The sequence below is a fragment of the Varanus komodoensis genome, unplaced genomic scaffold (assembly GCF_004798865.1).
Source record: "Varanus komodoensis strain SLA01 unplaced genomic scaffold, ASM479886v1 scaffold32, whole genome shotgun sequence".
NCBI lineage: Eukaryota > Metazoa > Chordata > Lepidosauria > Squamata > Varanidae > Varanus > Varanus komodoensis.
This window is the reverse complement of record NW_025335798.1, coordinates 3,892,741-3,919,212: the sequence shown is the minus strand read 5'-3', so window position 1 is coordinate 3,919,212 and position 26,472 is coordinate 3,892,741. Positions and strand designations below refer to the sequence as shown.

The following is a 26,472-nucleotide window of genomic DNA, read 5'->3' as shown; positions in this document are numbered from 1 at the left end:
TGGGGTGGTAAAGTGAAACACTCTCCTTTCCAATCTTTGCAATGGCCATGAAGGGCAATTTTAACAAACTTGTCAAGGGAGCACTATACATCATTCATTACTTCGTATTTATTTGCATAACGATGCAAAAGAACAGACCTATGTCCCACGAAACTTAAAAAGGTAGCAGGAACGTTGCTACAACTGCACACCTTTAGACTTAGTACTTGGCACGCGCCAAGGGCTTCCCAGAAGCGCCCTTATTTCCTGCACAATTTACATCCTACAAACACTCAGTGAAAACGCTGGCAGGGTGGCGCAGATAGACCCCACTCTCCAAGAGCGGAGTAATCTGTTGTAAATTTTGCATTACACGTGTACGCTCCTGACTCCCCTTCCTACAGATAAAAAGTTGCGCAGTATGCGCCGACATGTGGAGGGCCGAGAGAGCAGGGCGCACGTACCCACAGCCCGTCAGCGCAGAGGATCATTCCGCGGCACGCGCGACGCCGCGGGAGCCGAGAGCAAAGGGAGCCCACCCTTCGCGCAACAGGCCAACTACTAACCCGCATGCGCGCGCAGCCCTTCCCAGAGAAGAGCACAGACAGCGAAGGCGGGCGATCTACCAGCTTTCTGCGGCTGGAACAAGAAACACGCATGCGCCCGGCACTTTCCGCTCCGCCTTTCCCCAGCCCGGAAGTGACGCACAGTGCCGGCTCGCCGAAGGTGGGTGGGGACCTTGTGGCGGAAGCGGCTGGAGTCGGGCGGGTCCCCGGTGCGGCGCGCTTCTCGGCTAGGTGGTTTTTTTCCCCTCCCCGTCCCCCCTCCTGCTCCTCCTCCTTCCCCGCCCGGCTTCCGTACCCCTCCTCTCCTCGCCCCGTCCGTAGCCGTCGCCATGATCCTGCTGGAGGTCAACAACCGCATCATTGAGGAGACGCTCGCGCTCAAGTTCGAGGGCGCGGCCGCCGGGTGAGGGAAAGAGGGAGAAGGGAGTGGGAGTGGCGGCGGGAGTGGAGGAGGGGGGAGGATAGACACGATCCCCGGTCTAAACCGCACCGCGGGCTGCCTCCACACCGACGGAGGAGTGGGTGGGAAAGCTCCGGCGATGGGAGCGGCATTCTAGGCCTACTCTCTTCCCAGTAGTCTTCCGTGTTCTGTCTTCCCCCTCTCTGTCAATAGCTTGTCTGCTGGATGTACTAGGATGGGGTGACGCCCTTAGCTAGGTGTGGGTGGAGGACTTCGACTTCCGCTTAGCTTCAACTGAGTGGCTCTGTCCCGCACTGCGCGGGCCTGCCCCGGCCACTCAAAAAATCTTGCCACCTAAAAGTGACTACCTGACTCCATCCTCGCCCTCCCACAAAACCACCCACCAGAAATGTAGTTGCGTTGCCTGTAAGGAAATGGCCAAAAAGCTGTTAGTGCACTATTTGTGCTAGGATCAACGAAAAGGTTGCAAAAAAAGAGTAAGCTTCAGAGGTGTCTTCATCAGGCTAGGTACTATAAAATACAAGCTTGAAGTAGGAGCAGTGTAGAGGGGGGAAAAATCACTGACTTTAAGTGTGCTGATTTATTACTCCAATTCTAAAGATTTGCATTAGGCAATAAGTGTGTCGGCATCCTGTATTGTGTGTGTGGGAGGGTATCCTCGTGATTAAAGGCAGTGCATGCAACCTACACAGCAGTAGATATATTTGGTACTGGTGAATACTTGTATCAGTGTAACTATAGGCTCACTGCACAGAGGCCACCCTGCTGATCTCACCTCGTGTTGCTACTTCCTCAGGCTCTGGTTTTATCCTTCCTGTTGCTGCTCACCCGGAAATACTCCTTCCCCTAGTTGCACACCCTTGTTTGAAATTAGGGTGTGTTCTTTAGTTTATGCAGTATATATCTCAGATATGTGAAATTTCTGCGGGGAGGATGAGTCAAAACAGGATAAAAAAAGAAATGTATTGTGGAGTTTCTAGTTGAGGATATTTTAATATAAGGTGGATAAATTATTATTTGAGGTTGCAGAATCATAATTACTTTGAATGTTTCTATGGCATATTTTTGAGTGCAGTATGGTAAAAACTAAATTTGCTATCCCTATTAATTTTTCTTAGGAACAAAAGTGCCCAGCAGGATCAGGTTAAGAAACACTTAGTTCAGAATTCTTTGCAAAAATCCTTATAAATAGTAGATGACAGATATTCTCTTGGAAATAGGGTTATGGTCTACTTTTTGGTACTTTCAGGAGCTTACCTGAAGGAGTATTTCTGAATAGAACTTTTTAATATTTGTCGCTTGTCTAATGCACCAGATGTAATGGCTAATCTGGCTAGATTCAGCCTCCTAACTTTAGCAATCTTTATTGTGTAATCCTTGTTTGCATATTGTACCATACTGCCCTATGATGATATTGTTGGATGACATCTGGAAGGCAATAGGTATCACTAGTTAGTTTTATGCTTGTTGATGCTGAATATTGTTATGTTCAGCAGATGCATATGGTGTTTTGTGGTGTGTTGCTTTACATTTTTAAATATTCATACTTTTAACATTGCTGTTTTAGGTAAATGCTTATATATATGAACTTTGTACTTTGAGGAAAATGTGCCTAGCTTAAGGACATTTCATGATTTATACAGAAGCATGCCCTAGTTTGCCACAAGGTTGCTGCAAGTCCCTGCTGAGTACATGGAATTATCAACTCAAGTTGCGACAGCCCAGATTCAGGCTAGATATCAGGAAAAGTTTCCTCACTGTCAGAGAAATACAGCAGAGGAACTAGTTGCCTAGAGAGGTTGTGGGCTCTCCCACACAAGAGACATTCAGAAAGAAACTGAACAGTCATTTGGATGGGATGGTGTAAATTGGTGACCTGCAACAGCAGCGGGTTGTACCTGGTAGCCTTCTAGGCCCCTTCCAACTCTGTGATTCATCAAATATAATGTACTGCATGATTCTTGCACTGATCTAGTGAGTATTTTATGCATTAGGTAATAAAATTGAGTTTCTAGAACTGTAGTACGCTTAGTACATTATGTATATCAACAGAGAGGAGACTGTAGCTTCTGCATTATTAAACTCATGGCGTCCATGTCCAGACAGGCTTAGAGTTGAGACAAAGATCTGAAATGAGTGTTCAGTTATTTGTCTCTGGCTGAGTCATCTCTTATAACAGATAAAATTATAGGTGGGTTGGAATAGTCTTGCTCTCTGAATTTATTAATACTCATTAGCTAATTGTTTTGCAATCTAGAGGGCCCGCTCCTTTGGAAACAGATCACTATTTTTTTTAAATTAGGGGATATTGTATTAATTTCTATCTTATCTTAAGATATTTAAAACATTCTTACAGTTGCAAAATAACATGTGAATATAGAGAACTGAGTGATAGTGTTGCATTAATAGTAGGTGAGTTTAAACACATTGGAAATAGTGGGGTTTAATAGTTATGATATTGGGCTTGGATTTGGAAGCTCTCTGCTTATTTCTCAACTGTCATTCAGTGTTGTTGTTTAAACTGGCCTTCTTCAGCTTATATTTGATGAAGTGGCAAAAACATATGCTTTAGATAAAGGTCAGGTGTATGTATGAGGAGTATAATACAACAGATTGATTTAACAATTTTTTAAAAGGTGAAATCCTTGCTATCAGCTACTTGATGGAGAAAGAAGTGCAGGGAGACACCCCTTGACAAGTAAGACAGCATGCATTCCAAACATTTGTTAAGATCTATATATCAGGCTAGGGAATTGTACATACAACATTCATGTATAAACAATTCCATTTTTAGCTAAGGGTATGCTCAGTTAAGTCTGCCTCTATGTATATAATAGATGATATAAATTGACATGTGTACTTGATTTGAACTTACACACTTACCTTGAACTGGAATGTTAGGTTATGTAACATTGTATGGGACATAGGGCAAGGTATTTTGCAGAATGTTTTGACTTTCTCCTCATCTTTTCCGTCTAGTTTCTTTTGACTGCATCTTAGTGAAAACACTAGCTTGGCATTGCCCACGGGTGTTCTGGAACAGCAAGTGATATTTTCATTAAAAAAGAAAAAAACAGACCTTTTGAACATCCCAGAATGCTATGCATTCAGTGTTGGTGGGTGTATTGATCTGCGAGCATTATGCCCACACAGCTTATGCTGTGTTAAGTCACACCCTGCAGTTAGCCTTAACTGTTCCGCTTTTGATTTTTAGTATTTGTATGAAATAAGATGTTACCATTTCCCAGATTATGGTGGAAGAGGCATACAGAATGAAATAATTGTAACTTGATACAGGTTTGTGATTCTTAATGTTGTATGATAGTCTGTGAAGTTGTCTCAAACATACATTTTTGGATAGTCAGCCTCAAATGTTTGCTTGCCTGGTAGGATATGTTTAACTTTGGATCCAAATTAAGAACATAAGAAGAGCTGGGCTGGGACAGGCAAAAGGCCTATCTAGGCTAGCCATCTATTCACACACTTGCATTGGTATTGGATATTCTTCTGTCCTCTGGTGCAAAAGCTGATCATGTTACATATTTTTAAGAAATTCAGCAATTTCTTAAATTGCCAGTGTGGTGTAGTGGTTAAGAGCATGGGACTGGGACTCGGACGATCTGGGTTCTAGTCTCCGCTCAGCCATGGAGCCAACTGGGTGACTTTGGGCCAGTCACAGACTCTCAGCCCAACCTACCTCACAGGGTTGTTGTTGTGGGGATAAGATGGAGGAGGAAAATGATGTAAGCTGCCTTGAGCCCTTTGTAGGAAAAAGACAGGATATAAATTGATAAATAAATACATAAATTTCATATATGAACTCTTTAAGAACCCTAAAATGAACACCATCTGAGCATGTTGATTTATTAACTTTCAGTTTGTCAGTATGGTAGAGAATTTACTCTCTTCTCACCACTATTTACCTTACTTTCTCAAACTCTGTTTCTGGACACACAAGTTTAGATACAAGTATTAGTTCTGTAACCTCTGCTCTAAGGGCAGGTGAAAAGAATTCATTCTCTCTCTTTGTAGTCCCCTTATCTTCATTTAGCATTTCTCTAATTCCATTATCTTCTATTGGTTCAACTACCTCTTTATCTGGTTTCTTGCATCTGATAATTTGAAAGAATTCTTTATTGTTGGCCTTGATGTTGTTAGTGATATGCTCCTCAAAAAAAATTTTTGCATCTCCCTTGGACAAGTTTAAGTTACTTTTGTTTTCATCATTTGGTCAAGTTTTCTATTTTCTGAGGGAAACCTTCTCTCTAACCATTCCCTTGATATTGCTTCTTAACTATGCTGGTAAACTCTTGGCCTTTGTGCTGGCTTTCCTAACCTGTGGCAGGCTTACTGGGTTTTTATATCATGGTGCTTGGTATTTAAGCCTTTTGTGTTCACCTTTGATTTTTGGTTGTTTCCTCATTTTCTAAAAGTTTCTTCTTTTGGATTCAAATATGATAGTGTTGGTACCTCTTTGGCAAACTTTCCCTTAAATTTACATTAAGATCTGATAGCACTATGATTGCAGTTTCCATTTGGTTCAACAGCATTTGAATCTTATAAAGTGCTGGATGATCCCACCTAGGATTAAATGTAGGCTTGCATCCCCTCTGGTTGGATCCACAGACAAAGTCACTAGGGAATCAAGAAATTTAACCTCTTGACCAGAACTAGAATGTGTATTTGTCTAGTCAGTATTAGTATAGTTGAAGTTATCCATTAGTACAACAGTTCCTTCTTTGGAGCCCAGTATTGCTGTGTGTGTGTTTCTTTGGAGGTGTCTGTGCCTTTAAGGTTGAGTTTCCTGGACTGTATACCTTCTTTAAGGTACAGAGCAACAGCTCCTGCAGTATGCCCTTCCTACTTAGAAAGTTGGATACTGCTACAAGCTCCTTGAGGATCTTATCAGCCAACCATCTGTGGAATGCGCTCCCCAGAGAGGTCCTCCTGGCGCCGTTATTTGTTTTTCGGCACCAGGCCAAGACCTTTTTATTCAAACAGTATTTTAATAATGTTTAGTATTTATATATTTTTATTGTGCAGCCAGTGTGTTTCCAGGTTTTACTGTATTTTTCGCTCTATAAGACGCACCTGATCATAAGACGCACCTAGTTTTTAGAGGAGGAAAACAAGAAAAAAAATATTCTGAATCAAATGGTTTACTAAACTATTTAATAAACTATAACAGAATACAGTAATACCGTATTTCAACCTTGTAAAGTGAACAGCAGTCAACAGTGGCATTAAGAACCATCATCACTGTCATTAACAAAAGAGAGACTTTAAAGTTCAAGTACTCTTCTAGTTTTCGTTGAACCCATAGAACTCATCATCACTAGAGTCAGAATTTATGTAGCTCTGTTGCTCACAATCACTGACAGCACTTTCTTAGTCAGTAGTGGAATTGTTGAAGGAATCCACAATCTACACCAGTTATACAAGAGCTGCTGCAGACAATTCAATAACAAATCTAAAAAAGCCAGTAATGTCCATGCTGCCCTACTAGTAAATAATGGAAAAAAAAACTTCTGACAAAAAATGAGATATTGTACGGTAAATCAAACACACAGCGGACTAAGTAGCCTTTGAAAAATAAACTTCATACACGAAGCTAATGCTGTTCAATTATCCATTGATCCTAAAAAAAATGTGTCTGATCAACTGACAGATAACTGATCCATGGAAAGCTTCCTGATAATCACAGGCACATTCCCCATCACTTCCCGATGGGCTTCATTAAAAGATGGGTTGCCATTTGAAAACACACACTGACCTGTGATTAACAGCTCTCACCTGTGCCAGAGGAGGGGGGTGGAGCAGGGTGCACTGAGCGCGTGCCGGCCAGGTGGTGCCACGTGGGACCAGCAGCGTGCCGGCGGTGGTCTTCTGGGCTGCGGGGCAGCGGCAGGTCTTCCCAGTCAGTGGGGGTGAGCAGTTCCTGGGCGGTGGGGGTGAGCAGTCCGTCTCTCCGTGCGGCCGATGGGTTAAAGCCCGCGGCTCCTCCTCCATGGCATTTCTCCCCCTGAGTGACACAACTCTCACCTGTGCCGGGGGGGGTGGGGGCGGAGCAGGGCACGCCAAACGCGTGCTGGCCAGGTGGTGCCACCCGGGCGTCGGGCACACACACATGCACTCTATAAGACGCACAGACATTTCCCCTTACTTTTGAGGCGGGGAAAGTGCGTCTTATAGAGCGAAAAATACGGTAATTGTAATTGTTTTGTTTATTTATTCATTTCTGTGAGCCGTCCCGAGGCTATGTAGCAAGGGGACAGCATATAAAACTTTAAACAAACGAACAAACATCTCTGTCTTTAACTTTTCCAAATCAGCCACCCTGGCTTCAAGGGAACCAACTTGTTCCCTGAGAGCCAGGAGCTCATTAGACTGGGCACCCACCCACAATTTCTGCCCAGCTTGCAGATACCATAAATGTGGCACTCAGTACAGTATACTGGTTAGCCCCCACACCACCACTAGCTTTCTACCTTTATGACTGGGTTCTTGCTGTTTAATTAGCATTTCTAGGTTGTTTACCTGGAAAGCTAAGTTGTTTTCTAGGAGAAAGTAGGCTATTTATTTATAGCTATTACTTTACAGTTATAATGAGAAGGAGGTAAGAGTTCATTGCCCTGACCTCCTTACTCTTTTGCATAGTTGTTTAACTCACTTGTGTGCTGACACTTTGTCAGTGGACCTGAGACAGTTTCTTATTGAGGCTCCTTGCACTTGGGAGCTCCCTTCTGATGTAGTTCCAGATAGGTTGGTGCAGCTGTTGCTCCTGCAGCAGCCATTCTGATTAGAGGGTTTGAAAACAAGGAAGGCTGTGGCTGAACTAATGTTCTGCACTAGTTTCCAGTGAATGGGAATGTAAGCTAATTGTCCTCCCACTTATCCCAGGAGCAGAGATATTCTATTCAAGAGAAGGGTGCATTAGTCAACAGGTCACTGAAGGAAACAACAGTCAAGGTAATCTTGAAAGGGCTCTGGTTTTTAAGGACTGAGTTCCTTTTAGAATTTTTTTAAGACTGACAACTTGTAAAAGATTAAATGAATTTTCCAATCCTATTACAGAGCAACCAGGCAGAAGTCACTCCTGTTTCCTTATAGACAGGTGTAGGCTGGTGTAAATTGTGATTAAAGCATATTGGTGTAACTCCATGTCCTGCAACAGCAGGCATTTGGACCTGATGGCCTTCTTGGCCACTTCTACTGTGATTCTGTTTATTTCACAAAATAATGCTAAAAAGTTTCCCATTAATGGCCAGGTGTAGCTAGTGTATTATGCATTGATATCCTGGCCTTTTTCCTCTTGTGGAGAAGTCAAGGCATCTCCTTTTTTATTCTCACAGAAGCAGTCTTGTGAGGCAGGTAAGGTGAGAATTACCGGCCCAAAGTCACCCAGTAAGCTACATAGTTGAGTGGGAACTAGAACCCAGATCTCCTGAGTCCCTGGTCTCCTTATTAGTAGTTATTGTGCTCTTCTGTTTCTTTGTGAAGTTCCACAGCACAGCATCATGTCCACAAACTGATTGCTTCCCCAGTTGCTCACAGCTACCACATCAGTTTTTTAGTTGATGATTTTAGACTGTATTGAAAAATGGAATATGCACTGCAAGTCTTGGCTTCATATTTCAAGTCCCATTTCTTCCTTGGTTTATTTTATTTATTTATTTATTTATTTATTTATTAAAACATTTCTATGCCGCCCCTTGCCAAGGTTGCTTAATTCACTTGAATATACTGTCTCTGTCAAGCCTTTAATCTAAGACGTTAAAGTTGCAGTATTAAGAATTAATAGGGAGACTGGAACAGCCATACAGAGGAAGGCTAATGAGAAGTAGAAGAGAACTCCAAGTAGTTCAAGAGAATTTCTATCCTGCATTTCCACTGAAAACTATGGTACTCAGGACAGCTAGACTACCACCACACTACTGTTTCATGCTTTCTCTATGTATGATGCAGACCTGCATAAAACTTATCAGGACCAGCATATTTGTCTTTCTGAAGATAAGACAAACGTCTATTTGAAAAGAAATCCTACTGCTTTCAAGTAGTCATATATAGGATTGCACTGTATAAGCCTACCAGTTCCATTCTTCCCCAAGTAAATGCACCCCGTGCTTTTAGTATAATGAAAGGGACTTTTTAATGAGGTACTGCTAAAGACTGTGGCTGTGAATTACCGAAGAACTGTTGTCTTTAATATTGTGATTTCCTGTTTTAATGTTATATTTTTGGCACAGCTCTGCTACCAGATTCCACTAAAATCTCTATTTATTTGTACATCCTGTCCTGCATTCCCTAAAGCACTGTAGATTTTGTAGAATATGAACAGATCCCTTGTGCAGTGCAAACCCTAAGCTTTTAAATGGCTCCTTTTGTTTATTCTACAGGGAATGGGAAATTAGATCGTTTCTGGAATACTCAATTTCCTTTATTATTCAGGTCATAGTAATTGTGAACTGAGTGATCACTTAATTAGGTGCCTTTCCCCCGTAAGCCCTCCCTTATGCATATTGGCCCCACTTCTGTCTAATCTAGCCAGTGAGAAACAAATTCTGTACAAGATGCATGATCTCATTGTATTCATTTATGGTTTGTCTGGGGCTTTTGACTTATGTTTGAGTGAAAATCAAAATGCTATCAGGTGGAGATTTGATGTTGGTTTTAAGTATCTGTAGCTTAAATCCGTGTTAGCACCCATCCCTATCACTGGCTTTGGGGAGCAAAATCTGAGAATTCAAAAAGTGCAGTGACTTCATTTAACAATTATATACAGCTATCATTGGTTGGAGGTAAACAGAGAACTACGGGGAGAAATTAGTCTGCCCAAAACCCATTCTCATCATCTCTGGCATTTGATGGCCTTGGAATTGGATTCAGAGAGGATTTGAATGGCGCACACTCAATGCACAATAATGTTAATGGGGAAAACAGACAGCTTCCTTTGGCTGCACTTTTGCCATTTTTAGTTTCCAAGTGGAGATGTGCTTGTCAAAAACAGGTCTGCCTTGCATTTGGAGTCAGTAACAGGAAGGGAGCTGACTGCCGGGTGATATTTTTGGTTTGTAAGTCTTTTTCCTTGACTCCTATGGGCAGAATGCAGAAAAGCTTCCTGTGTCCTCATATTTCAGGTGACTTGCACTGTAAGAAACTCAAAGAAATAGGATAAAATTGGTGCTATTAATCAGTGTAGAAGAAATCTTTGCATGTATAAGCATACATGTAGCTACATGTATCATCAAGGAGTTTGACTACTTACTTGTTTATGTAAAGCTTTTATATTCCACCCTTCACAGTATCTCAGATCGGTAATACAATAAAATAAATAAATAAATAAATAAGATACATCATCCAGATACTTCAAGTCATTTGTAAAGGGAGCTATCAAAAGTAACAAATGGGCCCAGTGTATAATGAGTTAAGTTGATCATATCTCTAAATAAACAGCCGTGTGGTGGTGGTGATAGAAACATAGAAACAGAGCGAGTCAGAAGGGTCCTCCTGGGCCATCTAATCTGACCTCTGGCTTCAGCCAGCTCTGCTCACGACATGACATGCCCACCATGTGGACGTCCAGCCTATCCTTGAACACCCGCATCAATGGGGCCTCAACGACCTCTTGTGGAAGCCCATTCCACACCCTCGGGGTCCTAACTATCAGGAAGTGCTTCCTGGCATCCAAACGGAACCTCGGTTCCCTGAGCTTTGCTCCATTGGAGTGCGTTCTGCCCTCCTCTGCAGGGGAGAACAGGTCTCTACCCACCTCTGTGTGGCATCCCCTCACATACTTGTATGTTGCCAACAGATTCCTTCTGAGTGATACTTACTAATAAATAACATCATATGATTGTCTCAAGTTATCAGCCAGTGGACTGTGACTTCATTGTTTATATAAGTGGATCAGAATTCCCTTCTGTACCCTGTGTATAACAGTCACCATGACATGCTTTCGTAAGCCATCCATAGACTCTGGTATTGGGGCAGTGTGTGTGTGTGCGTGTGTGAATGAGATGCTAGACTGTTCATGGCTTTAGATGCTTGCCAGTTGCATCTTGGAAACATCAGGCACACTCAATTGTTCATTAAGCATATTAAGATCACTGAGCTACAGTTTGTCCATTAAGATTTCTTCTAGCCTTCGAGTGTTACATTGTGTGGTACAAGTAGAAGGCAGTAAGCAGTTTAAGCCTGTTCCTTTCAAAATACATTGAGAAAGTTCCAGTGGTCTTAATGGAGAAAAGCAGCCAAAAATAAATGGAAAACTTACTAGCTGATGTGATAGACTTCAGATATGATTTGCCCCTTAGAATGAAAATATTATTTCCTTAATATTGCTAGCAAATAAATACAGTGGTACCTTGGCTCACGAACTTAATCTGTTCCAGGACTCTGGTCATGACTCAAATTGGTTGTGAGCCAAGTCAGATTTCCCCATAAGGTTCAGTGTAAATAAGGTTAATCCATTCTGTAACTATTTTTTTAACAGAAAAATTTGAAGCAAAGTGACAACAAAGATTGTGGCCGCCCCCACCCCCCATCCCAAGCATGAGTGCGGCCATCTCCCCGCTCCCAGAACGACTGTGCTCGTGCAGGGAACATGGGCGCAATTGTGGCCATCTCCCCACCCCGAGCATGTGCGTGATCACGCCATTGTTCCCTGCATGAGCATGACCACAATCGTGGCCATAGATGGGTGATCGCAGGCAGGCTGGGGGGGGCGGGGGGGGCGATCACAGTGTTTGTGACCTGAGGCAAAATTTTTCAGAAATTTCTGTTTGCGACCCGATTTGGTTGTGAACTGAGGTGTTCGTGAACTGAGGTACCACTGTACAATCATCATCATCTCATTTCTATACCACCCCATAGTCAAATTTCCCTGGACAGTTGATAACACTCCATAAAAACAAGACAATAAAATATAATCAAATCCATTAAAAATTTATCAAAGAAACATTAAAAAATTAAACACCTAAATTGTGCAATAAGGAATGACCTCCTTGTAAAAGGAATAACACTTAAGATGGGCAAGCCCCTGGATAATCAAGTATATCTTTGGAAGCCTCAGCACAGAAGACTGTCTTAACATGGTGCTGGAAAGATGACTGGGTTGGCTGGGAGGTTGTTCCATAGATGGAAGGGGGTAACACAGAGAAAACCCTCCCACTTGTTGCCAATGTTAGAGCCTCCCTCAGAGTTAGCACACAAAGGTAGGCTCCCAAGTAGATTGCAGTGGGAGAGGCATTTTGACAGGTATTTTGATCCCCAAGCTGTTTAAGGCTTCATAAAATCCACATTTTGAATTGAGCACAGAAGCATATAGATGGCCAGTGCAAGTGGGCCAGAACTGGTCTTATTTGTTTGGACCTGCAGGTTCAGGTTATTAATCTGGGTGCCACATTATGAACAAGCAACTAACTTCAAGAACAGCCACACCTAGAGTGCATTGCAGTAATCTCATTTATACTTAGGTTACTGAAACCAGGCTATTGCTGTCCAAATAGGGGACTAGCTGAGCCACCAGCTGAAGCTCACAGAAGGCACTCCAAGCCCCTGAGGTCACCTGAGCCTCAAGTGATAAAGATAGATTAAGAACTCCTACAGCATTAACCTGCTCCTTCAGGGACAGTGCAACCCCATCCAAAACAGGTTGAATACCCTTCATCCAGCCAAAGGAATCTCCTGCCAAAAACATCACAATCTCATCTAGATTGAGTTTCAGTTTTTATTCCTCAGCCAATCCATTGTAGCAGACAGGCACTGTGTTATCACATCCAGAGTCTCACCTGCTGCTAATGAAAAGGAGAATTGGAGCTTTATGTCACCAACATACTGATGGCAATTCACTTCAAAGCACCAGATGACCCCACTCAACAATTTCATGTAGATGTTAAATAGCATACTGATTCTCCACATTCTTACAGAATTCTCCATGTTCTTACCATGGGGTTAAACAATATTCCTCAAGCATTCTGGAGCAGGCCCTCCAAGTGGGAGCAGGACCACTGCAACACAGAATGATCAACTCAGAGTTGTCCCAAAAGGATACCATGGTCAATTGTTATCAAAAGCCACTAAGAGGTACGAGAATATCAACAGGGTCATGCCCCACCCTTGTCTCTCCAGCAACAGAGCAATCAAGGCAGTTTCTGTGCCAGAGTTCCAGCAGAAATGGATCTAGATAATCTCAACCAAGAGTGCCTGGACTTGGTTGGCAGCCACCTTCTCTAGAACCTCACTCAGGAAAGGAATATTTTCTGCCAGGCTAAAACTATTAAGGTCTTCTGGATCAAGGAAGGATTTCTTCTGAAGTGGTCTCACCACTGCCTCTTGAAGGAGGCATGGGACCACTGCTTCTTGCAAGGAAGTACTAACCACCTTTCTGTCTCAGCTGATTGTTCCTTCTCTGCTGGCCTTTATAAGCTGGGGAGGGGGGGGGGGCAAGGTTCCAATACAGAGATGGTTGTACAAATCTGACCACACACCTGCTGGTATCTTAAAGCTGTATGAACTGAATCTCATCCAATAAAACAACTATTCTGGACTCTGGGTACCTCTACTCATCACTACACTTATCTTCCCACTTGGGCCCGTAGGCCTCCTCGGCACAGTCTCAGGCATATACCCACATAAGCAGATAAAAACCCAAAGGGCGCATGAGGGAAAAATAGAGACGCATCCTCACCTTTGTGGCATCCTGAAGAAGAAAAGCAAATTGATGGCCTGTCCCCCAGCAGCGGACCACTTTATATGGTCCAGGAGGCTGCTGGATGGCCAAACCAGGTGGCTCCACTTTGCACTGTTGTGCTTAGCTGCGATGGTGAAGATTGCTGGATATATCTCTGTAGGGGGAAGGGAAAAAACCTCACAGTCTTCTGTTGAAAGAAATAATTGACCTAATGGCTTTAAGAAGATTTCTGATGGCTTTTAATCAACAATAGCTCATTCAAAGTACAACCAGATAGCCAAGATTTGGATGCCTTAAGCTGTGAAATCAGTTTTTAGGAAAGGATCTGGGTTTTGGATTTAGCCATTATGATGGCACAGAAGAGTTTCAAAACGCAATCTCAGAAGCTGCCTTGCTTCAGTAGTAAGATAGTCCTCTATATAGCTCGTCTTGTTCCTAGCAAAAGTAAAATCTTTCATGGAAATACGCTTGGCAACTGAAATGCTTTCTTGGCCCAAGCATCACATTTTCTTATTAAAAATGTGTGTGTGTGTGTGTGTGTGTGTGTGTGTGTGAGAGAGAGAGAGAGAGAGAGAGAGAGAGAGAGAGAGAGAGAGAGAGTTGCAAGCATGCAATAGAAAAGATAATGTGTGTGTCACAGGATCCCTCCATATGTTGTATGTTTAAAGAAACATATTGTCTTGGGCTCAGAGAAAGTACAGAGGAAGTGCCAGAATGGCTTTGCCTAGGATTTCAGAGTCTGGCAGAATAAATGAAAAACATCATTTTAAAATGTATGAAAAATGTGAGAAGGACCTGACAAGTTAATTATCCAGTGACTCATTTTAGCCAATTAAAACTGAACATGAGTTTGGATTTGACACATCAGCTGCTACTCTGTGCATTGAAGCAAAAAGATGCCCTAGCTTAAGAGTTAGTGAGTGTTGCCTATCAGTCTGAATCTGACCCTCCAGCTGGCAGTCTCCTTCCTCCTATAATAAGCTACTTGGACCTCCTTGGCAATATAATAGGACAGAAGAGATAGAGGAACATGGAAACAAGGATATTCCTTTCTTGTGAGCAGATTTATGCCTGCATTCTTTACCCAAGAAACTGTCTAAAGTGGCAAGGGTGGGAGGAAGATAAATGGAAAGAGAGTTTTCCTTGCCCCTCTGTCTTTAACCCTGTGACTGGAAGCAGCTTGTGGGGAGACAGATGACTGCATGCATGAAAAAGGGCAACTCTTCATCTATTAACTTCTCTTCTGGCCTTCCTCTTCCATGCAGTTAAAATGGATGAAATAGATGTTGGGAGGGACAGAGGAGAAATGGTGGTTGGCTAACTCACAGCTTGCCTCCTCAGAAATGTAAAAGTATATAGTCAGTGAAGGTTGATGATGCTGAAGCAAAAAGATAGCAATGCATCTTCTATTGTTTATGATTAAGAGGGCCCTTGTATTTTTCCAGCTCCTTGCCTTATTGACACATAATTCCCTATTATCCTATTTACTTCTTTTTCTGTTCCTCCCAAAAAGTCTTACCAGTATGCCAGGACTAGGTTAACCAATTTTCTTGTTTTCCTGGTTATCACAAAATCTGACTTTCCTGGTTTCAGAAAATGGTAGAATTCTTGGAGGTGACTGTTTTTGCTATGTTAATTTTCTGTATGGGTGCATTTTATGTTCACATGCCCCCTGTAGTAAGAACATTAAAAAAGAAAGGCTGCTTTTTCTGACCAAAATAATAAAATGTATGAGTGGGAAGCTTCCTTCTCCTTCATGTGGAACAGAAAACAAGCTAGTAAAGTGCCTTTAATATCCCAGTCCCAGACCGCTACTCAGACTTGGCTGTGTGGTGAAGACTTGTGATTACAAATAGAATTCATTGTCTGCTCTATATTGATAACCAATGAACAGTAATTAATTTGAAGCATATGAAAATTGTTTCTTGGACAGTATAGAAGGTTAAAATGGGAGGTAATTTCCAAAATAGTAGAACTGGAGTCTCTCAAGCTCCAGCTGATAGGCAGAGATGATAAAGAGTAGCCTGAAGGTAACTGGAAATAATTTCAGATGTAAAAAGCAATAGTTGCCTTTATGGTGCTTAATTTTTTCTTTTGCTCCTGTGATCCTTCACTCTTACTGTGTTGAGCTTTCTTGTATATCATAAACTCAAAAGCACTGAGATGTAAGCACTGACCTATTGTTGGCATGAATTAAGAGTTTTATAAAACTGAAGAGAAGTACAAGAAAAAAACTTTGGAATGGATACTTCACTTATTTACAGCACCATCCAAGCAAGAACAATGAACCATAAAGTTAAAATTCTCTATGTTTTACAGGCAGTCCCGAGAACTTCCAAGTTATGAGCAACCCATACTTACAAACAAACTGCCATAAAGCCTATTAATTTTTTTAAAGTTAGTGCAGAAATTTGTCATTACCATAGAGAGAGAGGAAGAGAAACGGGAGAGAGGGAGGGCCTCCAATGCAGGCCTTCCTGCCTCACCTATTTAGAGAGGGAAATCTCTCCAGCATTACCTTGCTGCAGAAAGGAGGCACTGGCGAGTGTGGGCTGGGGGGCAGGGAGGAATAGAGATATTTGTGGTTTTTCCACTTTCACAGGGCTCCTGTGCCCCTAACCCCCATAAATATGGAGGGCCAAATATATGTGATCTGACTGACACATACATTTGACTTAAAGATGTGTTACGAATGCATTCCATTTTTTTCAGGAATGGAATGCATTCATAAGCCAAGGACTGCCTGTATTACCTATATATACCACTATGCTGAAACAGAGGATGTAATTTAGAAACTGTTTGATTTTGCTACATCAAGACATCTTTCCAAGCTGCGGTTCTGAACAATTGTTAGAACATTACTCAGTCTGAATAAAAGGTAGCTTCAACAGCCAGCCCCTCTGCTGCGGGAGGCAGGCAGAGAGAAAGAGTTAATGCATGGAAGAGTTTTTTCTGCCTCATTGTACAGTGTTGAGAGGAATAGTTACCCACATCCATAATGCCAGTGGATCTTACAGAGCCATTGTGGATCTGCTAGAAAACATAGATCAAAAGCTATCATTTGGCCTGTTGTGATTTAAGTGTACCCCAGCTCCTGTAAACTTTTGCAAGGATTTCACTTCCTGTAACTGGTGTTGTGTTGTTTTGTTTTGTTTCCTCCAGAAACAAGCCAGAGGCTGTAGAAGTAACATTTGCTGGTAAGTTCCATGATTCTAAATTGCTTGGGACAGACAATTGGGCATAAAGTAAAATACAAGTTCTTGCATTCTGTGTGGATTGTTCTTATCAGGGAGCATCATATCCTTTCTGTTGACAATAACTGTGCAATAAATGTGATTTGCAAAGGCAACACCCTTTTTCTTGGATATTACTATTTAATGTTGAGGTACCCAAGTACCTGTGCTGGAGTTGATATATACTGATGGCAGCCAGTCAGGTGCTTTCATTGGTTTAGTTTGTTCTGCTAAAGAATGTGTTTTTAAGTATGTACCAGTGCTTATGGCCCTGTTCTTGTTTCTCAGTTTTGTCAAGTAGCCCAGTGAAAAGAGTGTCTGAGGCCAGTAGGCTTTCTGTCATGATCCCTATTCAGTTGTGGCCTCATCCGGTAGCTTTGGTAAGAAGGTCATTATCACTCAGTTTATTGCAGTTATGGCAAGAACCAGTGATTGCCTCTGTTCTACCAGTGGGACTGAGTATGGATGCTAGTTTTTCTATCATACCAGTACTGGAATCTTAGCACTGTTATACTTGGCTGCCTTGTAACATTGTAAAAGTTTGACTAAGCACCTGATACTTAAGCTCTTCTGCTGCAGCTTGGTTTTAATAGAAATCTGTAGGCCTGTATGTCATCTGAGAGATTCCTAACTGTAGATAGAAATGAGAAGAAATTTGTTGATTTCTCATTTTAATATGATTCTAATTTCTACTAAGATAATTGTAATATAGTATACAAAATGCATATTAGTGGAAACAGTGCAGATAAAATGTTTAACTTTCTTGCAAAGCTCCATATACTATGCAAAATTGTGCACAAAAATACATATATTAGGTGAAATCTACATACAAATGCATATAAATTTTCATGCAGGCATTTAAAAGAAATGTGAACTATGTAGAAACAGGACAGAAAAGGTTTAAGTTTGGAAAAACAAGAATTTGAGGGAGAACCACATTGTCAGACTCATTCATCCTTATTATAATATAGTTGTAACTTAATTGTTTCTGTCTTGTCACATAGCTTCATGTTATAGCTTTGTTTACTGTAGTTCATTTACAGGACCTGTAGTAGTATCTCAGAAGTCAAAGAACCTTTATGTAGCATGTCCTCTATTTTAGAAAGTTTTAAAGGTTAGTTTGAAAATATGCAAGTGCTCCTTATCTTTGAAATACTTTCTTCCTAGACTTCGATGGAGTTCTTTACCATATTTCCAATCCTAATGGTGATAAAACAAAGGTTATGGTCAGTATTTCTTTGAAATTCTACAAAGAGCTCCAGGAACATGGTGCTGATGAGGTAAGAATGGTTATACCCTATAGTCTTTATCTGGGTATTCTATGGGAGTTTTTCCATCTACCCTGATTATCTCTTAATGCCTGCACCTTATAAGCTAGTTGGTCACCATTCGACCCTTCCTGTTAAAACAGGTTGTGTTAATTAGCTTCTTTTAGTTTTAAGGACTCTCCTGAAATGGGTTGCTTCCTTTTCCTCTTACTTGTTACAATCAGAATTTAAAGGATCAAATGCTTTAACATTGTAAACCATTGCATCCAAACCGGCAGGTGTGTCTTGCAAAGTTTATCACCAGTTCCCATGAGCAGATGATAGATTGGACTGAAGCAGGTAGTCAGCTGTACAGAACATAACTTGGTGAACAATTCAGCGTTTGGTTCTCTTTAAGTTTATAAAAGTGGACATTTCAAGTGACATAATAAATGGTATCCCTGAACACAGGAGTCATGTGCACAATTCAGGAATCTGACTTTTTACCCCCAAAGCCCTAAATTGTTTGGCTCCAGGAATTCTGAAAACATGGAACTATCTATAATTCTCTTTCTAATGTTGAGATCTTCAATTCTCTCATTTTTCCCATTTGATCATATGCAGTTGAGGAATTCAGCTCCAAAGGAGGTGGCATACTTGGAGTCATTCCTTTCCTAGTTGCTTTAAATGTTTCTGTTGCACTTAGAAGGCTTACTGGTTGATGGTGTTGTTTTCTGGCTCCACTGTGTTAAACAGTGCTGTTTTACTTGTGTTTTGGTGCTAGGGCTTCATTGCAAACTTCCATGTGTGGTATGAATCCATTTTCCTAGAAATAGTAGAGCCATAACCTGAATCCAGCTTTACTTAGATTTCAGTTAATGAAATACCGTATTTTTCGCTCTATAAGATGCACCTGACCATAAGACGCACCTAGTTTTTAGAGGAGGGATCCATGGAAAGCTTCCTGATAATCACAGGCACATTCCCCATCACTTCCCCATGAGCTTCATTAAAAGACGGGTTGCCATTTGAAAACACACTGACCTGTGATTAACAGCTCTCACGTGCGCCGGAGGAGGGGGGCGGAACAGGGCGCGCCGAGCGCGTGCCGGCCAGGTGTGGTGCAGCCAGGCCAACAGCGTGCCGGCAGTGGTCTTCCGGGTGGTGCAGCGATGGTGGCAGGTCTTCCCGGGCAGTGGGGGTGAGCAGTCTGTCTCTCTGTGCGGCTGGCAGGTTAAAGCCCACGGCTCCTCCTCCGTGGCAGGTCTTCCCAGGTGGTGGGGGTGAGCAGTCCGTCTCTCTGTGCGGCCGGGGCAGGTTAAAGCCCGCAACTCCTCCTCTGCACTGCTCCCCCTGAGCAGCACAGCTCTCACCTGCGCCGGGGGGGGGGGGCGGAGCGGCACGCGCTGAGCGCGTGCCTGCCACGTGGTGCAGGCGGGCCAGCAGCGTCCCGGGCTTCGGGCACACACACATTCGCTCTATAAGACGCACAGACATTTCCCCTTACTTTTGAGGGGGGGAAAAGTGCGTCTTATAGAGCAAAAAAATATGGTACTGGTCCTGTTGAGTAAAAAAACAGACTGAGATAGCTCACTTGAGTCACTGTAGCATTTGTTTGCTTGTTTAAAACATCTATATACCATCCTGCTCAGGCACAAGGTGGCTTACAATTTTCAGATGTTGGAACAAACAAAAATGTTACCCAAAACCAAAAAGAGAATATAGCTCTCTTAGACTGAGTGGCTGATTGTTGAGGAGTGCATAGCACAAAACTCCCCCACCTGGGCTTCTCTTCTGTTGTTGAGTGGGATAGTACCAATAAGTGGCTTGGGCTCAGCCATTGAAACCTGAAGAGCTTGTCAGGGAGGATCATTGTGGAAGCAGCAGGTCAGTCTTGTTCAAAGAAGCAGAGCCTTTCTCATTCTGAGTCTGCTTGAGGCTCACTCTGCAGCCAATGTGTGAGGTGGCAAGTTTGGTTCATGTTGAGAAGCAGGTTTCTTGCAGCAAGCCATTTATGGTAGAAAGAGCAGTTCTTCTGTGCCTTGTGGTTGAGTCTCTCATCAGAAAGTGTGACTCAGTTCCTGAAATGGTTTTCAGATGTTGCACAACTGCATAGGGTTCATGCTGTATTGCTTAGGAAGGCAAGTGGTATGGGGCATATGTAGAAAACAGTTAATAAAATTCCCCAAGCCACTTATCAGGGCATTTGAAAATTGCTGTGGCATTAAAAGCCTATGAAAATCTCAGAACTATAGGGCAGCCTAGACATTACACAGATGTTTAAAACTTAAGGCTCAGGGAAAAGCAGTTTTGTTTCTGAGTAGAAAGTGTGTATCCATCAGGGAGGGCTTTAACTTTAAAATCCCAAATCTTATCCAAGCTTGAAGCATTAGAGCCAGGTAAATAATCTTGCAAGCAGGATTGGGTGGAGGGATTTGGAGCAGAAAACATAGTAGATCGAGAAAGGAATTTAATAGGTTTGTTCAAAGCTGTTTCTCTGTAAATAAAAGTGACTATCAGAGTGTTATCAGCAAAAGTGCATTTTTAATCTCTAGTTAAATCTCTCTATCCTTTATTTTGGGTGCTCAGAAAGCTAGACAGAAACCTGAGCCACATTAGAGAAATGTTACAGTAACCCATGAAGGAGCATGGAGCAGCCAGCCCTGAAAGGCTCCAGTCCCAGAGTGTACTTCACTGTATTGCTACTGTTGCTGCTTCATCTGTCTTCACAGAGCAGATTTTTTTCTTCTTTTTCCCCTCCTCCTCCTACTCTTGCTCTTCTCCCACACTTGTTCCTCCTTCCACTCTTAGTTGTGTGACTTCACAGCATCAGTGCCTTGCCTCAGTCTGGCTGCCTGGGCCATATTTAATGGCAGGGATGAGCCCCAGCCTTTCTGCTCTAGCAGAGTACAACCAGAAATGGAGGAAAGAGAAATTCTACTGTGGGATGAAAGGAAGGATCATCTATTCAGAACACCTAGGGCTGGATAGACAAATTTCAGTCTTACAGGATGATCCTTTTTTTAATACTAGATCCCACTATCTAGAACCTGGTGCAACAAGTATACACCACAATTTAAATATTCTGATTCCAAGAATTCATTTTGAATACCAAAACTGAACAGAACTCCAGTCCTTTCATCCCAAAGTCCACACCCTCTTACCCCAAATGTTCAAATGTCATGGGTCTGGCAGGGGAGGTAAGATCAACTATAGAACACCGGAAAGGGTTATTTTTTACTGTCAACTGAGTACATATCAGAAGTGATCAGTATAAAGCTTGTTACTTTTAAGAGTAATTACAGATGTGAAATTCAGGAAAATGCTGACAAGGCCAGATGGGAATGCATATCGATGCTCACAACACTTTTTCTCTGTCTCTTAGTTGTTGAAGAGAGTGTATGGAAACTACTTGGTAACTCCAGAGTCTGGTAAGCTTAACGTAATTTGTGCCTTGATACTTATTCAGTTTGCAATTACAATATAATTATTCTCAGCTTTTCAAAATGAGAAATTATTCTCCACACCAAGCCAGTTCACAGTTGGGATCTCCTTGTCACAGTGCTATTTTTAAAAAGCTTCCCCCCCCCCCACACACACACAGAAATGTTCTACATGGAGAGTTGAGCACAGGCTATGATTTTGGATCCACCCCCAAGCAAGCCCCCGCTCCTCCAGTTAGGGATTCTTTGTTCTGTGTAAAGAGACTGACAGGCACTCTGAAGCTCTAGAAAACCATGGTTACCTGTGACAGTACTGCTTCCCACTCACTTGTTACAAAATGCAGGGGTAAGAACTATTTCTCTCAGAGTTGGGGAGAGGAACAAAAGCAGTTGCCTTGTGTATGAGAGAAGGGCATGTTTAATGTATCCAGCACCTGATCTGAATATCTTGGAGAGTTTTGAAAGAAATAATATTTAATAATATTATTTCTAAAATATTTCTAAAAATTATTTCTAAAAGAATAATCAATAATATATTGCTTTCTCAGAAAAGTGATTTATTTCATTCTGATCAGAGGACCAGCATGCAATGAGAACTATATTATTTCCCTATTCCAGGTTACAATGTCTCCTTGCTGTATGATTTGGAGAACCTTCCTGCCGCCAAAGACTCCATTGTGCACCAAGCTGGCATGCTGAAGCGCAACTGCTTTGCCTCAGTTTTTGAGAAATATTTCAAGTTCCAGGAGGAAGGAAAGGATGGAGAGAAGAGAGCAGTCATCCACTACCGGGATGATGAGACTATGTAAGAAGTAACTGGCCTTTTCATCTCCAAAATCTTGAAATCTTTTGATTTGAGATTTCAGAGGTGTCCAAACCATTCAGCTACAGAAACACATTTAGGAATAGACTGCTTAGTAGCAAAATTTGGCCCATTTGTCCACAGATAGGTGTGAATGGTTTGTTTGAAGGTTCTGTTTTTTAAATAGTGCAGGGAAATACCACATAGATGTCCCTTGTTCATCAGTGAGGGAGGATACATATAAAGGATATCTTGTCATCCTTGGAGGTGGAAGGTGTCACTGAATTGAGCAGTCATCTACTTTGTGTTTTCATAGTGGAGATCAGAATTTATTTTGAATATTTCTGTCAGAGAGGTATGGGGTAGTGTACTCAAAATGTCTATCACATGGGGGCAGCTTTAAATTGCATCAAATGGAATATATCTGTTCAAGGGGCAAGCACAAAGAGATACTGTGTTTCATAAAATAATGCCTATGAACTGAATTGAGACTGATAGTTGATTAGTGGATTACCATTTTTTTAAATGATCAGCTTTTTGCCTCCTTTCTAGGTATGTTGAATCCAAGAAGGACCGTGTCACGGTTGTTTTCAGCACGGTATTTAAGGATGATGATGATGTAGTGATTGGAAAGGTGTTCATGCAGGTATGGCAGTTTATACTCTGTAGAATTCTAGTGGAAGATGACTGGTACATTTATCCTAAGGGTACCACTGTGCTGTTGGCTTTGAAGTGAGGTCTTTTCCCCCAGTAAAACTGACAGTGCTGATGCAGTTGCTTCTGTTAAGACACCTACAATCAGCAGGTGTTGTACAAAGAACTCTTCCTGCAAGCTTGCACTCTTAACTGACTGTAGGATGAGGGTATGGAACTATATGGTCAGAATCATGTTATCAGCTCTGATATTGTACCTGCTAATCTAGGTTCAGCATCTGCTTCTTTTATAAATCACCATAAATGCTCTATGCAGTATGCACAGATTAAAAGATAATGTGGTCCTACTTGCAGCCTCACAGTTTGCTAAAGAATGTATACCTAAGGAGAAAAATAGGAAGGGCACATGGGAAAGGAGGGTCAGTTGGACAACCGAGAGTGGAGAAATGGGTCTTGAAGAGTTACTTGAGTGTGGCGATTAACAAGCCTGATCTCATGCATGAAAGTCTTCAGGAACAGTAACAGAAAGAAGCCTAGACAAGGGGTAGAGATGGTATAACTCCAGATTAAGTAAAAACGGTTCAATATTGTAAAATGCAGAGTTCTACTCCAATGCCTATTTTTCAGTGTCCTTGGGTTCTCTGCTAAACTACAGGAAAGAAAAAATAGGTGGAAGAGTCTTTGAGTAGGTACAGAATGCATTTTCTTAACCATGTATTCTGTACAAACCGTACATTGGGAAGAAGGGCTTTAAAATCAGGCAGACTGAGGCCCCAGCATCTCTTTTTCCAGAAATTCTGAGAAGAGAAACGTTTGTTGTCATTAGAAAAAATGCAATTGGAAGGAACATACTGAGAGGAGATGGACAAGTACTGTTCTCCCATCCCTTTGTGTTACTGATGGAATTGTTCGTAAAAACATTAAGGCTTTCCTATAATTTCCCACTATTGTAACAGGGTTGTGACACATCTTTCTGAGGGAAAAGTCTTGAGATTACCAAACAGTTTTTGTTTCGGGATGAAATATGAGAGAAACCCATAAAGTATAGGCATAATGGAGGAAAGTGGAAGAAATATGGCATCTTTGGCACTGGCAACTTGTGTTTCCTAGAATGAGGAGGGAACCTGGTTTTGAGCTTCTGATTAAAATTAAGACTTTCTGTGTCCTATTGCAGGAGTTTAAGGAGGGTCGCCGTGCCAGTCACACAGCCCCCCAAGTGCTCTTCAGCCACAGGGAGCCTCCTTTGGAGCTAAAAGATACAGATGCAGCAGTAGGAGATAACATTGGATATATCACCTTTGGTAAGTGGGTGTTATTTTCAGGTGGGTAAGGGTCTAATGACGGGAGAAGGTGAAAGTTTTTTTTTCCCCTGGGGCATATTATCTGCCTTTAACTCCTGTCTTTTGAAAATGTGTGAGCCCCTGTTCATTTAAATTCAGGAGCCAGCAGAGCAGTGTGAATGGTGGTTCTTTTAGAGCATGGGTTCTCAAACTACGGCCCAGGAGCCGGAGCTGGCCCGCCATGCCCATTTGGACCCGCTGCGTCTGCGCCCACTGCCACCCACCTCGCCCCAAGCATGGGGAGGAAACGGTTTGCTCACTTGGAGAAAACGATCTCCAAGCAAGCAAGCTGCTGCCTCATATGCCCACCTCGTGACACGTGCCCGCCCCTGCCTCGGCCCATGTACTCGCCTGCACCTCCCCTTGCCCACGCCTCTCCTCGCCCCCCCCCGTCTCAGTGCGCGCCTGCGTGCACACCCTGCCCCCTCGCTGACCCACATGCACTGCTGGCACCACTTTTCCGGCCCACATCCAGCACCGGCACCTTTCAACTGGCCCCCTGGTGAAAAAGTTTGAGGACCCCTGTTTTAGAGTACTGGGTTATGCTCAGTTTCCCAGCATGCCTTGTTGGCTGCCTCCAGGTCTGCAGTGCAGTCAGAGGGTGTATCCAGAACATTGTTTAGCCCCATTTCATTAGAATCCTTTCAGTTACTGAGTTCTTAGGAGCAAATGACATGTTCAGAGAACAATCTTTCACCCTTTTGCTTGACACCTCATTCATTCATTCATTCATTTATCCAAGCTTTTATGTACCATCCCATTACTGGTTCTTATGTATAAAATGTAACAGGAGAAGCCTGACCAGCTGGGTCCAAGAGATGAGTAACACATTCCTGTGAGTGGTTTCAGAATTGATTTTGGCATCAAAGTGACCTTTGTCACATGAAGGATTTGTGCTGACAGAACAAAGGTTAGAGGTGTATCATGCACCTCTTGGCAGTTTTTAATACCATCATCCATAGTATCCTTCTCAATTGTATGTGCCATGGTACCTGCTCACCTGCTAAATTGATGTTTGGAATCAGTTAATGAACAGATGATGGCCAGTGAATAGAAGCTTAACCCCAACAAGATGATCCTAAGATTAAACTTCCAAGACAAGGGTGGATTATAAGTGGCATCTATGGAATAAAGCAAATTCTGGGCAGGGAAAGCCAGGCCACTGTTATCTGTGTGCCATTAACTTCTATAGTGGTTGACTGCAAACGTTATGTGGAACTGTCTTTGAAAACTTCTCCAAGTTCAGTTAGTGTTAGATTGAGAAGGACTCAGTGAAAGGACCATGCTTCACCTGTTCTTTTAAGCAACGTCACTAGCTGTTGGTCTATTTGCAAGCATAATTCAAAGTCTCAGCAGTTACCTTTAGAATTCAGAACAGCTGAAAACTGAAGGATTGTCTTCTCTTATATCAAGGTAATCTCTGGATATTCTTTGAGTGTTAGGCATATAACAGATGAGGGGAGAGCTTTCTTGTTTGTTGGAACACTGCTTGTAATAAGATAATATTAGAGATACAAAAGTGTTTATTTGGATAACTTTGTTAGAAGTATGATAATCCAAATCAAGTTTATTAAGCAACCACTTAGAGCTGGAAAAGAAATGTGTTTTATAATGTGTAATCTCTCTGAAGGTACAAGAGGCATAGTTTATAAAGCAAAGAAATGAGCCTTCTAGGCTTACTGAGCTGGGAGAATTTCACCACAGATTTGGTTGTATTAAACATAGACTTAACTGTGCTAGACAGCAAACATTTCACATTATTCATATCATTATGAATGGCTGCTGAACTTTTTTCATGTATTTTCCTGTGCAGTACTACATAATTTACAGTATAGCATATAATGTATGGTGTTGTCAACCATCTGACATCTTACAAATACAGAAGCACTGTTTTCTGGAAATATTCTTGTATATCTCCCTTGCAAAATGTTTGGTTTCATTTTCTGAAAGCAAAGGTCTATAAAAGGAACTGTGAAGGAAGCTCAGATAAAGAATTCTCATCCCCATACTAGACTTTTAGAATAGACAAACTGTTGTAAGGTGCAATTGCCTCAAGGTCCAGTCTTGTAAATAACTCCAGAAACCTCTCTCTAGTG

The 26,472-nt window shown here is 42.1% G+C and overlaps 1 protein-coding gene across 1 annotated transcript in view; it reads left to right on the top strand.

Annotated features, from left to right (window-relative positions):
* Positions 1–728: 728 nt before the first annotated feature.
* Positions 729–26,472, top strand: part of ARPC2 (actin related protein 2/3 complex subunit 2) — a 36,703-nt gene continuing 10,959 nt past the window's right edge. The window contains exons 1-7 of the mRNA XM_044438162.1: positions 729–948; positions 16,820–16,854; positions 18,058–18,170; positions 21,523–21,568; positions 22,199–22,385; positions 22,935–23,028; positions 24,211–24,337. Coding sequence (XP_044294097.1) covers positions 875–948; positions 16,820–16,854; positions 18,058–18,170; positions 21,523–21,568; positions 22,199–22,385; positions 22,935–23,028; positions 24,211–24,337 — 676 coding nt within the window. The 5' untranslated portion in view covers positions 729–874. The remainder of the gene's footprint in view (positions 949–16,819; positions 16,855–18,057; positions 18,171–21,522; positions 21,569–22,198; positions 22,386–22,934; positions 23,029–24,210; positions 24,338–26,472) is intronic.